We start from the raw sequence: 14108 nt of genomic DNA, 5'->3' as shown, positions 1-14108 counted from the left end.
CCCTGGTAACACAATGGCAATGAAATATGTATTACTCCAAAATGTTACAAGGGCAAGATGAGGAGAAATGATCTTCTGAATCTCCATCTTTCTTACCTTACACTTAAGAATCCTTACCTTTCTTGAAAGTAAGAATTAAAAAAAGGCATATTGGCTTGCAATTTTCTTTTTCCTTTTTATTTTTTCCATGACTATGACTATTCCAGGGTTCCCATATTTAAATGTCTTCTAGATATTGTGTTAATACAAATTATTTCTGTTGCCTCACAGCTGGCCAAAAAGTAATTGAAATCAAGTGTTTCTTTATGAGCTCCTGTCCATCACCTCTAATCTTGGTTTCTATAAGAATAGTTAATTTTTCTTTCAGTTCCCTTCCGTGGACCAATAGCACTTTATTGATAGGCATGCTCATAAAGACCTGAAATACCGTCTTGCCAAAACACATGTTCATTCACCTAAAATTCTTACATTTGTCTCTAATTTCACTTTGCCCTCTAGTGTCCATTCTGATTTATGCCCACACTGCAAAGTACTGTGTTGATTGAAATCCATCAAAACAGATTTTTATTTGATTAGGAGAGTTTTGAGGACAGCTATGAATTAAAAAGAAAACTTAATGATACAAAAGTTTCTGAACAATTAGTGGGCCATAAATGAACATATTCCCATTGCAACAAGTTAGGCAATAAAAACTGGAATCCCTGACAAGAGAGCAGCTGAAAAATATTTCATGCTATTTTCCAAATTTCTGTAAAAGTAAGACCATTTCAATAACAGTTTTCTGCATTGCAATAGTCACCCAAGGACATCAGAACTAGAAGGGTAAGTAAGCTGAATGTAATTTTATTGTACAGGTTTGAAGAAGTACAAAGAACAAACAAGCAACAGAAATGAGATTTGAAACAGTCCCAGGGTGGGTCTGTTTCAAGTGCTGTTAGTTATGAAGCAAAGAAATACATATTTTTGTAATATTTGCGGCAGGGTGTTACTAAGTGGAAAAATTACTCTGATAATTTGCTCTGGTTTTTTTGGCCTTTTTTGTTGTTCTTGATCATGGGGAAGTTGCTAGCTTCTTTTATTTCTGGTATTTCAGCTTTATCCATGAGATCCATGTCTGCCATCTCTTCTTTACCTTGCATCCATGAGTGGTAGAGGGGAGAGTATGGACACCCTGCAAAAGAGACCTGTGTCATTGATATGACACCTGAGACACCATGCACCATCACTGCTGTTCTCTCCAGTCAGGTTTTTTGCCTGGATACACTTTTTATTATCTTCCCTTTCAATACTTTTTGGAATGGTTGGAGATCAGAAAAAGCTCTGAAGTTGTTCTTTAAAGAACAGCTCTGGAAATTTCGGCCTTCCAGGACTAACACCACCCTCTTCTGGGGTCCACAGATATGCTCTCTCCTCAGCTTCATAATGCCAGATCCAGAAGCCTGTACCAAATGTACAATAGGGTGGCCACAGATAGATGTTTGTTTGGGTTTTTTTAAAAGTTTTTGGGGTTCTACCAAATTTTTAACTCTATTCTTTGGGTAAAAGAGACTTGATATACCTCTGTTCCCCTCACAGCAAATGATTAGGGAAAGCACACTGTTTGAAATGGAGTTATCCAGGGACAGTTTCCCAAGGGCAAAATCCAGGCCCAGTTTTATTGCAAGCTGTTTTAAGGAATTTGATTATATTGTAATTATTACTGAAGGCTGTGTGGTTTGGAAGGGAAATTAATTGGAGGGCTATATATCTGTATGGTTCCATTTGAGAGCAAAAGGAAAGAGGCATATTTCATGCAGCAATAAAGCACAGCACTGGGCCGTGATGTTTGAGGTTGCAGTAGCCAGGATGAATATACCCATGAGCAAGTAGAATGTGCCACAGACAGGTCTGGCCTTAGGGTATTTTTACATAGAAAAGTTACTTCAAATAATCTTATGAAAAAAATTGAAGTGAATTGGAAACACTGCAGGAAGGAATAAAACCCTTGCCCCCAAACAGGTAGAGGCAATATATTTCAATTTAAAGTAACATTGTCCAATTGGGAAGTTACTTCAAAAGCCATAACTACTGCAAAAAATGTACTATGTAGACAAATCTTTCTAGAATTACTTTACATCTTTGAACAAAGCAAATGTTAGAATTACTCAAATGTAAAAAAGTTACTTGCTTGGAAAAGAGGATACCAACTCGCAAAGAAAAATGCATATTCTCAACCTAAGTCAGGATCACTTAAATAAGCAGTGTACTACTTTATCTTCGATTGCAGTCTGCATCAGTACAAATCTAGCAATTCCTGTAAGGTGTGGGATGTGTATTTCATTCACAAATATGTGATTCTCTACTTGTAGGTGAAATAGAGATGAAAGGTAGCTGCATGTTTTCTCAGCAGAAAACACCATAAGATGTCACTTTCTGTCAAAGGCTGCAATATATTCCTAGGGAGTAACCCTCACTGAAAATTCTTATGGACTAATTTATAGCTAGAGTAGACAGCTTACTTACTAATGAAACAAATTAAATTACATTGAACAATGCATTACATTTGCAAAATTAAATTTCAGAAGCATTATTTAAATACAATAAATATTAACTAGAGCACTGCCACAAGATAGATCATAGAACAAATAATAAATGTTATTTATAATATTTGATTATTAATATTATAAATTATATGAGATTAAAATCTTTGTACCTTAGTTTTTAAGCTTCCTTGTCACCTTATCAATCAGTTGGAGACATCTCCTCATTTCTGCGCGGCTGATCTCCCAAGAGCACAGGTCGTGTTGTTTATCTTTAAGAAAGCAGTCTATTTTTTGGAAGTACTTTTTCAGTTTCAGCCTGCTGACTTCTTTACTCCAAAAGTGTTGGGTGTGCTTTTCAATTACACATGCCTCCAATTGCTCAATTTGCAGATAAAGTGTGTTTTGGAACTGATCCAGTACTGTTCGATCCCAAGCAGCTAGAGTCAGATTTTTGCTAAAGATGTAGAAGATATGTTGGAGGATCTCTTCAATGGCAGCTCCAACAGTCTCTTTCTGCCTGCGCTGCAGAACCTGCGTAGGAAATCTGAAGGACATTTTCTCTCTTAGACATTGTTGGGGAAACTCTTTTCCCATTTTATCCAAGAGTCGCAGGCTGTTCTCGATCACTTTTCTTTGCTGCAGAGGGAGGTGGTTGCACTGAAGACTGGAGATGATGGTGATGCTTGACATTATGAGGCCAATTTGGATCAAGCCAAAAGCATTCATGATAAGGACAAGCTCTAATGTTCCTCCTTTCCTGTGAATAAATTCTGACTGCTATGCTGGTTGCTTTGAAGTTATTTGTAGACTCCCATTTCTTCAAAATCTTGACATTTAATTATTCTGTAGGAGAAGTTGTCTTTCATCATTTGTTGGTTTTTAAGGTTTTCCCCCCTGTGTATGCTTCTGCAACACTTTCATTTTCTGCTTTATGACTTCATAGTCTTTTTCTTGTTCTGTTTTGCTACTTTGGTTTTTTTTTTCAGATGGGTATTAGAATATTTATATATATGTTAGATTATTTTTTCTCTTTACTACTAAAATTCTATAGGATGTATAATGAGAATCCAAAATAAGGAGTTACAGAAACACTTGCTTTCTTAATATTCTAGGAGTAGAAGAATATGCTGAAATAAAGTAAATTTTCAATGATTGGTCAGGGACCTGCTGAATATTACTGCCATCTTGTCTCCTATAGTATGATTTATACTTCCAAGCTTCCATTCAGCTTTCTGTACTTATGTTCCTTCAGGAAAAATGTTTTATTTCTCCTCGCTTTTATTTCTTATGGATACATATCATTAGAGTGTCTGTGTGTGTGTCTGTGTGTCTGTGTCTGCATCTGTGCCTCTGTGTGTGTGTGTGTGTGTGTGTGTGTGTAAGAATGTGTGTTAATATGTGGGTTTTTGATACATAAACACTGCTAATTAAATGAAGCCTTGATCTCACTTAGACACAATAAATGCCTTGCAAATACAAACACACTAACATGGGAAGAAGTTAGGTACTTGAATGAAATACTCTTTTTCCCTCATATGAGTAACTGAGCAATAATTAGTATCAATGCCAATTGAGTACAAGTCTGAATTCTGACAATAAATGGGAAGAGAATGAATAGGGAGGACAAAAGGTACAATTCAGCCGTTTGCTTTCCCATGCCATGTAACAGAGGTAGTTATGGCTGTCACAGTACTTTGGGACAGATGGCCCATTTTTGATTTTTGGTGAAAACTAATCTTTAGATTTTTGGTGAAAGCTAATCTTAAACTGCCATTCTGTTGTCCCGCCTGTCTCCTGTGAATATTTATGTGATTAGAAAAGATGTAAGTCATACTGTCTGGATTAAGAGGTCAGATAAACTGGTTTTTTAGTCTGAAACCTGGCTAATTTTTGTATAACAAGTATAGAAGACTGAAAATAAATCCCCTTGGTTCCCAGGTGGTCCCCAGAGAACAGAGGGGCTAGTTGCAGCTGATTAGAACCAATTTGTCACTCTTAGTCCAGTCACATTCAATGAGATCCCAGAGACACCGATGGTGTGGGTTACACTGTAAATCTGGTCTGGTCTCATTTGTGATCACAGAGTCACAAATTGTGCAGTTCAAGGATTCAACACAGTCTGGTTGACTTGAATAAGAACTTTCAAACCCAGATTCACAAATAGTTCAGTTATTTAAGTTACAGCTTCTTGTTGGATTTCCAGAGATAGATTTACTGGACATGAAAAAAGTGTACAGTGCTATGTGCAAGTGTTCCCAGGTGTACTCTGACACAGCTAGGGTGTGCCAAGAGGTGTCCCTGCTCTGGGGAGGAGAAAGGAGCAAGCCCATTGACTTGTCTGCAAGGCACTCGTGTTCTCATCCTCTGCCATGAAGGATTTCAAGCACCAGTTTATACATGTGGGAGAAGTGAATGTGAGACTGCAGCCAAATACGGTTACTGCCAGCATGAATGTGGGGAGGGTGCAGCTAGTTTAGATGTTAATGAAGGGTACAGAGAGAAATTACAAAACCCTGGGTCTTGTGCAAGGGTGGAACATAACACAATAGGGACACCTTGGTGTCACTCCCTTTTTCACCTGGCCAAGTGCAGTAGTAAGGGTCAGCTACAATCCTCCTGATGACCTGCCACCCCCTCAGCAAGCCATCCTCCCCACAATCATTCATCCCTTCGTGACACATCTCATGGCTCTAGGCCTCCTTCCTACAGTATTTTTGTTCTGTTGTTGCACCTACTGCTATGTGGCTTCATTCCCAGTCTGGTAGTCGCTCCAAGCAGATTGATGATACTGTTTTAGAGCTTCCTTTATGTTCAGCATGTAGGTATTTGGGAGGCTTTAAAAAGTTGCTTAAACAAACTGGGACTGGATGTACTGCCAGTGTAAGGAAAAATGCATCCCCTATCACCTATGACAACAAAGAGTAACATCAACCAGAGTGGGATGAAAGAAGTGTAACATGAGATGAAATGTTTTCACTTACTGGGAATATTTATTACATTGGAAAACAGAAGTGCATCAGAAATCAGTATAAAACATATATACTTCAGGAAAATTATTCTCTAATGTTACAACAATTTCCATAAATTATACACAAGTATTTTTCCAAAACTGTAATCATTATATGAGTTTAATCCTTCCAGTGATCTAAACAGACAAACTTCATTATATTTATTATATCTCTCAGACACAAAAGTTCTTTCTTTCCTCTTGCAAATTAGTTTTGTCCAGGTTTCCTTCTTAGTGAAGATCTGAGGACACCACACTGAGTGTCACAGAGGAAAAAATAGAAGATGGTCTCTTCCCTGTTTCTTAAGAAGATTGGGTAGGTCCAGGTGTCTTATTCTCTTGTCTGTCTTAACATGTTGTCTACACTTTCTCACCGAACAGTTACCCTTGACTTAGTCTACCAGGAGTTGGTTTCTGTTTGTTTTTTTTATCTGTGTTTGTCTAGTAACAACAAATTGTTCGTCCACGGTCAGACAGTTTCTTGATTATTGCACTGAGCAAAAGCATAGTAGTGACATTGCATGATTCAGGACACAATCTCCTCTAATCATCTACCTGCATTGCTTCATTCAGGAACAAACAATTCATTAAAAGTAATGACTGGAAGGAGTAACTGAGTGATACGAAGCTGCAGTACAGATTGCTGTTTATTTCTCTGCCTGTGGGTGAAGCACAGACCAACCATTCTAAGCTAGAATTAAATGAGGGAAAGAGTTGACACAGCTGTGTGTGTTTCCAAGTAGACCTAACAGATCATTACTTTGGAAAGGTTATCTAGTCTTCAATTCACAAAGAAGATTTGCTCCTAAAAGATCGTCTAGCTATATATGTATTCATTACAGGAAGACTAAAGCTAAACATATGCACAGTTTTGTCTTTCTAATATCTTTAAAGGGCTGTAAATTTCTTGTCAAATCAAACTTCATATTATATTTTATAACACAATAGAGAAATTAAATTAATATTTGCTATCCATGGGTTCTTTTATCTCAGGCACCAAGGCAAATGGAAATCCTGTGTATAGGATGGCAAATGGAGCATTGAGACAGAACATTCCTACAAAATGGTGATCTTTTGACCTCTTATAACTACCCTGTGTTGAACCATTTAATCTACTCTAGATATCAGTTTCTTTTCTCCAATCAGAAAACACAAACCACACTGCTTTTAAAAAGTCTGTGTGTCACAAAGGAGTTGGAGTAGGTTTGGCTTGGCACAAGACAGCTTCCTCCCCATCTAGCTTGACACTGCCCATGTAAAAGAAAATATTTTTCTCCATTATGCTTTCCATACAGCTATGTGTGCCAGTCTTCTCTATTGTTGGTGATGGAGTGGCTTGAGTTGGAAGGCACCTTGTAAGTGAGGAGTGAGGGATGAGGAGTGCCTGAGGGAGCTGGGGGTGTTCATCCTGGAGAAAAGGAGGCTTGGGGGTGACCTTATTGCTCTCTGCCACTGCCTGAAAGGAGGGTGCAGCCAGGTGGGGGGTCAGCCTCTTCTAGAGAAAGGGCAAGAGGACACAGCCTCAGGTTCAGGTTGGACATCAGGAAGAATTTTTTAATGCAAGGAGTTGTTAAACATTGGAATGGACTGCTCAGGGAGGTGGTAAAATCACCATCCCTGGTGATTTCAAGAAATAACTGGATGGAAACCTTGATACCATGGTCTAGATGACAATGCGGTGTTTGGTCAAAGGTTGGACTCAATGATCTCAGAGGTCTTTTCCAATGTAACTGATTCTGTGATCCTGTGATCATCTAGTTCCAACCCTCCTTGCCATGGGCACGGACACCTTCCACTTGACTAGGTTGCTCAGAGCTCCATCCAGCCTGGCCTTGAACACTGCAAGGGATGTACCACCCACAGCATCTCTGAGCAGCCTGTTCCAGTGCCTCACTGTGCTCACAGGAAAGACTTTCTTCCTAATATCGAATCTAAAATCACCCTTCTTCAACCTAAAGCCATTGCCCCTTGTCCTACTGCCTACCACTACGTATCCTTGTCAAAAGTCCCTCTCCAGCTTCTCTGTAGACTCCCTTTAGGTGCAGGAGAGTGCTGTAAGGTCCCCCCAAGTCTTGTCCAGGCTGACCAGCCACAGCTGCCTCAGCCTTTCTTCATAGGAGAGTTGCTCTATCCCTCTAATCACCTTCATGGCCTCCTCTGGACTCTCCCCAACAAGTCCATGTCCTTCCTGTGCTGGGATCCCAGAGCTGGATGCAGCCTGCAGGTGGGGTCTCAGCAGAGCAGAGCAGAGGGGCTGAGGGCAGCTGCTCCCTGGCCCTGCTGCCCACGCTGCTTTGGATGCAGCCCAGGACACCTCTGGCTGTCTGGACTGCAAGTACACACTGTTACCTCATATTCAAGTTTTCAGCCACAAGAATTCATGAGTCCTCCTCTGCCGGGAGGAGGACTCCCACTCTCAATGAGTTCAACTCTCAAGGACTCCTACTCTCAATGAGTTCAACTCCCACTCTGTACTCCGTCTGGGATTGCCCTGTTCCACGTGCAGCACCTGGCACTTGGTTGAGCGAGCTATGTGGGGTTCTTGTAGGCCCACTTCTCAGGTTTGTCCAGTTTCCTCTGGATGGCATCCCATCCTTTTTCTTTTGAGCCACATGCAGCACTCAGTTTCATGTCATCTGCAAACCTGCTGAGCAGCACTCGATCCTCACTGACTGTGTCATTTATAAAGATCCTGTCTTCCAGCTCAGGAGGCCGAGGGCAACTGCTCTTACTGTTCAAAACTGAGGCAAAAAAAAAGCATTCAGTAGCTCAGCGCCTTCCTCATCACTTGTCAGAGCGTTTCCCCATGAGTCCAGTAAAGTTCCGCCTCTTCATCCTGGCTGAGGTGGATGATCCCTGAGTGGTGGGGGCCGGGAAGCGGGCGAGGGAGCTGCCGTGCTGCCGCAGCGGGTCCCGTGTGCCCGTCCCGATGCCGGCGCCGCGGGGGCTGCGGCTGGAAGCCGGGCGGCCCCGGTGGCAGCCCGGGGTGCCGCCAGCGCCTCCCGCCGTCCGCTGCCGGACAGAATCCCTGCCCCGGAGCAGCCCCGGTACCGCCGCAGCCCCGGGCACCGCGGTACGGACCGAGCTCAAACAGCTTCTCTTGGGAGAGGGACCCCTCAGCTCTGTTACGCCGCATTTAAATTGATATATTTCATGTGTTCTGTATATCACACAGATAATATATTTATATTATATTGGCATTCTCTTTATCAATGATCTGGAAAGGGACCAAGTGCCCCCTCAGTCAGTTTGTGGGTGTCACCAAGTTGGGTGTGTGTTGATCTTCTCGAGGGTACAAAGGCTCTGCAGAGGGCTCTGGACAGGCTGGATCGATGGACCAAGGCCAGTGGTGGGAGGTTTAACATGACAAAAGTGTCAGGGCCTGCCCTTGTGAATGCCCCTCATGTTGGGTCACAACAACCCAATAGCAGCGCCACAGGCTGTGGACAGAGCGGCTGGAAAATTGCCCAGCAGAAAAGGGCCTGAGGGTGCTGGTCAACAGCAGCTGAACATGAGCCAGCAGTGCCCAGGTGGCCAAGAAGGCCAATGGCATCCTGGCCTGTACCAGCAATAGTGTGGCCAGCAGGGCCAGGGCAGGGATTGTCCCCCTGTCCTTGGCACTGCTGAGGCCACACCTCAAATCCTGTGCTCAGTTCTGGCACATGCTACAGGACAGACATTGAGGTGGTGGAGGTCCAGAGGAGGGCAATGGAGCTGGTGAAGGGTCTGGAGCATGAGTCCTGTGAGAAGCAGCTGGGGGTGTTTAGCCTGGAGAAAAGGAGGCTCAGGGGCTCTCTGCCGAGGAGGCTGGTAGTGAGGGGGAGGTCAGTCTCTTCTCCCAGGTAACAAGTGACAGTACAACAGGAAATGGGCTCAAGTTGCACCAGAGGAGGTTTGCACTGAAAAAATGGAAAAACCTGTTCATAGAAAGAGCTGTCAGGCATTAGAACTGCCCAAGTAAAGTGGTTGAGTCACCATCTTTGTAGAAATTTAAAAGACATGCAGGTGTGATATGGATAGAGTTTGGTGGTGGATTTGGCACTGTTCAGTTTATGGCTGGACTTGATGATCTTGGAGGTCTTTTCCAACCCAAATTATTCTAATCTGAGCAGCACAAGTTTCCTCATCCCATTGCTTCAACAAGAAAATTCTACCTTTACTAAGAGGGTGTTACAGAATCATGGACTTCCTGAGTTGGAAGGGAGCTACAAGGCTCAGTGAGTCCAGCTCCTGGACCTGCACAGGACCATCCCCAAGAGTCACACCACATACCCGAGAGCACTGTCCCAGGGCTTCTTGAACTCTGTCAGGCTGGTGCTGTGACTGCTACCCTGGGGAGCTGTTCCAGTGAGAGGTGAACTACCCTGCCAGTGAAGAACCTTGTCCTAATATGGACTATAATGGTTAAGGGTTGGAAGGCACTTTATTTTTAGAAGAGCATTAGAAAACTGTCTTCCGTATTGCATAAAGAATAAAGAAATTTTTCTTTATGCCACCTTGAAGAATTTTATTGTGAAAGGTTAAAGGGCAGAAATGATGAGGCAAAACTTAATATTCTAAGAAGTAAGTCCCTTGCAGGAACTCTATAGTTTTGCACCAGTTTTAAATCACAGCAGATTTTAAAATTACATGCAGAAAAGTGTGAAGCACACCAATAGCAATGTTTCCCAGTTACTTGAACAGAAGGAGAGGAGACCCTGAACTGAAACAGTGCACTCATGGAAGTCAGCAATTCTAGACTAATACTGTTGAAAATAAAAATGAGATACACAAGGTTTGTCTAGAATATATCCTTTATTATTTGCAGTCTGTGTAAATTTTAATATGTGACTGAATTTTCTACACCATTTTCTCTGTTTAAGCACATCCTGGTCTTCTCCAACCACCCAGTCAATTGCACCTTTAATATGTACAGTCAGTATTTATGAATATTGCATATGCATCTATGAACTTAGAAAAATAACATGCAAGGAAAATTGTTACCATGAAACTGATAAAAAATAAAGATAGGTAAAACAGTCAATCCCCTTTTTAGTGTGTTATGGCTTTGCACCAAGTATCAGATGTCAAAACAAACAGCTTCAGATGCTTCTTGTTAAAGGCACTTACTGTTCTTCAAATACACTTTCACATTTAGTTCTATTGCGTTAGAAGTGTATCTCTGGGATCATTCTTTTATAACACAGCAGAACAGTCCAAAAAGGCAGCATTAATAAAAAGGAAAGAGGGGGGGTTATATTAAAATATGAAAATGCCAAGAATTAACACAAACTTTAAGGATTTGGTCCTTATAAAACAGGCAACAGCATTCAGGCAATAGTGATTTCTTTTCATAGACACTGACAAAATAATATCCCCAAAAAATGAACTCTTCCAGTTCCAGTGTATAGATATGTCTGAGTTGAGTAGCGTACCCTCTAACACCACCCCCAGTAAAAATACAGCTTTTCAAGACTAATTACTGTTCCACTTTGGCTGTGAAGGAAGGAACCTCAGAAGAGTGTTAGACATGGACATGCTAGCAAGCCTACAACTCTGTGTCTCTGTATCTGGATGGCTGTCCATAATAGCCCTTCTTAGAGTGGTCTGCCAGCTGCCGGCGGTACTCCTCTTCCTCCTCCTCCGCATCGCTGCCGTAACCGACGCGGTTCTCCAGGTAAGGTCTAACAGGAGCCTTCTGGGGCTCTGGAGGCCTGGAGCTAACATAGCAGAACATGCAAAGAGAAAGAGATCACGTCTACTCCCATTATGAAAAATCAAAAAATACCATCTGCTTTATGGCCACATCCAGCTTAGAAAGGCAGATGGATCAAATGAAACCCCTTCTAGACAATAAAAAACTGCATGACTATGGTAAACCTATCTGGAGAGGCATCTTATTTCCATCAAGCTGGAGGATGACGCTCAATTTGATGTACTCAACCTACCTGGAAAAATGCCAAATTTCAAATTTTAAACTGCACACACCAGAGACATCAATAGCCTCACAGAACTCTATTCCTGAGCAGAGAGGTTTCCAGCCTTGCTACAACGCCAACTGACATCTCCCTTAATTAGTTTTGCACAGAATTTTTTCTATGCCTCTTTCTTCTTTCATCCTCAGTCTTCTGTCTCAAAGTCCAGAGACTTCTTATGTGACATTTCTTAAATTGGTAGCCTTTTCACTCAAATTGGTAGTCTTTTCAATCATAGCTCTCACTAAGGCACTTAGCCTTAAAAGTGGGCAGAAATAACCCACACATTTGCTTTTTATACACTATGGTGCTACACATTTGGCATGACATTAAGCAGACATAGAAAAATAGAATCTGTCAAGGCAGGGTATTTCCTCAGTTTCAAACCCATGATTTTTGCAACCTCTACTCTGGAAAAAAAAGATGGTATTCTCCTTACATCTTTCTCCCAGGGATTAAATACTCCCTTCGAGGCCAATCATTAACACTCCAGTAAAAAGCCAACAACACTGATTTCTACATGTAAGCAAACACTCTACAAATGTGGTGAAAGATTAATTTCCATTATTTTTATAAAGCTTCCAATGCTTTATAAAAAAGAATGCTTTTCTGAACCTGCCAAGAAATCCAGGAAATAACAGTTTTCCATCTTTGCATTTTAGATTATTTCCTGTGACATCAAAGCATTTGACTCACTAGAAAAAAAAAAAGTTCCATTTCTATTGGCTATTGCTAAGATGCAAGAAAAAATTAAGAGTCCTGAAGAGCAGAAGACAAAATCCATCCTGCAGTGTGTTAGCTCTTGCATAGGTGTCAAGTCCTAGAAATGTGCAGTGTGTAGGGTAAGATAGTGCAGTGGTCAACCCATCCAGAACTTACTGAATTTTAATGAAAGACTACTACTTTCATGAGATTTGATGAGTCACCTGTATCAACTTTCATCCTTAGCTTACCTAGCCACACTACATATCTGTAAAGAAGAAGCATTTAAGTAATTAAGTGTTATTAGAACAGCAAATATTTGTTAGGATAGACTAACAGTCATCAAGTACCTAGCACAGGTAGAAAGGACATCAGAGGACACAAATGCAGGCCAGCTTCTGTAACACTGACTGGGGGAAAAAACTGTCTCTGCAAATATTTCAGTGAAACAATGTAGTATTTCTTCCCAGATGACTCAAATATTATAAATTAACTTGCTATAAATGAACTAAAAGGAAAAAAAAAATCCTGAAATGAGTTCCCTGAAGAGTTTGCTAAAATTCTGCCCCACCTTTATGATAATCTTTGAGGCATCACAACAAAACAATATACCAAGGCAGGATGACTTGTATGAACAAAAACTGGCAAGATCAGTTTTCCTCCTGCCAGCAAAGTCCAGAATTGAGACAGAATGTTTGGAACTGGATACACCTTACCTCATCGGCTGGGGCCAGCTCTGTTCTGACTTCTGTGTTTTGACAGGGACAGCATAAATATCTGGATGCTTTTGGGCTATTTCAATCTTTAAAAGAAAGTAGAAGAAAATAATTGTTCTTTTTTGATCCTATATTTGCATCTAGGATCTAGCAGGACACTGCTACATCTGAAATAATTAAAGCACGAATTGGTAATATCCTATTGATATTCCTACAATTATATCATCTTTTGCTAGAGTACTAATTCAAAGCACTCTTGAGAACAATGGATTGTCAAAAGCAACAGGATTATAAGAAGTCAGGTTTTTATAGTTACAACAGGAAACCTTAAAACATGACCTCTTTTTATACACAAATACATACAATGAGTGAGAGTATGTCTCCGAGTGTGGTTTCCCAAACTTCTCCCTCCATAAGCAACAAAATGCAAAGGGCATGATTTTAGTTTCCAGGACCCTGGCTGTTCTATAGGTTACAAAGCACAGGAGGGGGAAAGGCATCTCTTCATACCCTGGCATTCTGAGCCTCTTGTAGCTCTTGCATTCTTTGCATCCTTGCCTTGTGATCCATCTCCTCAAATATTTTTACTTTCCTCAGTACTGATTTTGGAGTATTTTCTTGTTCGCTTCCTTCCTCTTCCAACTTTGCCTCCTCCTCCTCCTCCTCTGCAGGCAGGACTGCTGGCTGAGAGTTTCTCAGAATGGGACGCCCAAAGGCAGGTTTCATAGAAACAGGTGGTGGTGGTGGTTTAGCTGATACAGTTGAAGTCTCACTGCTGACAGCAACATTACTCAACTTGGAGTCATAGCTCTTGGGGAAGTCATATGGATCCTCTCTGTTTTGTAACTTCCCCTGCAAGTGTAAAACCCACAAAGTTTACATTGGCAACTGTATAATTTTAGTTTCAAAAGAAGGCTTTAACCTGAAAGTAATCACTTTGCCTATGCCTTTACCAGATCAATTTTCATATGATGTAATACTTCAAGAATGTTTGAACTGCTGCAACATTTTGGGCATATACTCATAGACACATCAGGCCATAGAAGACCAGGACATTTAGACTTTTTAGACATTTGTTTGTCCTATTTGTTAAGGATTACCAGAACTACATGTGTTAGAGCACAGCACAGAGAAAACTGATGCCCCAAATAATTTTTTACTACTGCTTAATGTGAGGTATCATGACCTAAAATTTAGTAGTGCACAG

At 41.2% G+C, this 14108-nt stretch overlaps 2 protein-coding genes across 11 annotated transcripts in view; both read right to left on the bottom strand.

Moving 5' to 3' along the window:
- Positions 1-996: 996 nt before the first annotated feature.
- On the bottom strand, positions 997-3310 carry LOC139589496 (interferon omega-1-like). The gene is made up of 2 exons (XM_071425945.1): positions 2693-3310; positions 997-1171 (listed from the first exon to the last, which is right to left on the bottom strand). Exon 1 carries the CDS (start codon positions 3246-3248, stop codon positions 2694-2696), a length of 555 nt encoding a protein of 184 aa, XP_071282046.1. The 5' UTR covers positions 3249-3310; the 3' UTR covers positions 997-1171; position 2693.
- Positions 3311-10304: 6994 nt separating this feature from the next.
- The window catches only part of TJP2 (tight junction protein 2), a 62985-nt gene continuing 59181 nt past the window's right edge, over positions 10305-14108 (bottom strand). For all 10 annotated transcript variants that reach the window (XM_071424910.1, XM_071424918.1, XM_071424917.1 and 7 more), the window contains 3 exons: positions 13412-13753; positions 12902-12987; positions 10305-11228 (listed from right to left, as the gene is read on the bottom strand). In XM_071424910.1, coding sequence (XP_071281011.1) covers positions 11057-11228; positions 12902-12987; positions 13412-13753 — 600 coding nt within the window. In that variant the 3' untranslated portion in view covers positions 10305-11056. The remainder of the gene's footprint in view (positions 11229-12901; positions 12988-13411; positions 13754-14108) is intronic.

Source organism: Agelaius tricolor, unplaced genomic scaffold, assembly GCF_023055355.1.
Source record: "Agelaius tricolor isolate 1412-34295 unplaced genomic scaffold, bAgeTri1.0.p SCAF_4, whole genome shotgun sequence".
NCBI classification, from domain to species: Eukaryota; Metazoa; Chordata; class Aves; order Passeriformes; family Icteridae; genus Agelaius; species Agelaius tricolor.
The sequence above is the reverse complement of the archived record's forward strand: the minus strand, read 5'-3'. Positions and strand labels throughout refer to the sequence as shown.

Coding starts and splice junctions, on each gene's coding strand:
- LOC139589496 (XM_071425945.1), bottom strand. CDS start 3,248: ATGAATGCTTTTGGCTTGATCCAAATTGGCCTCATAATGTCAAGCATC.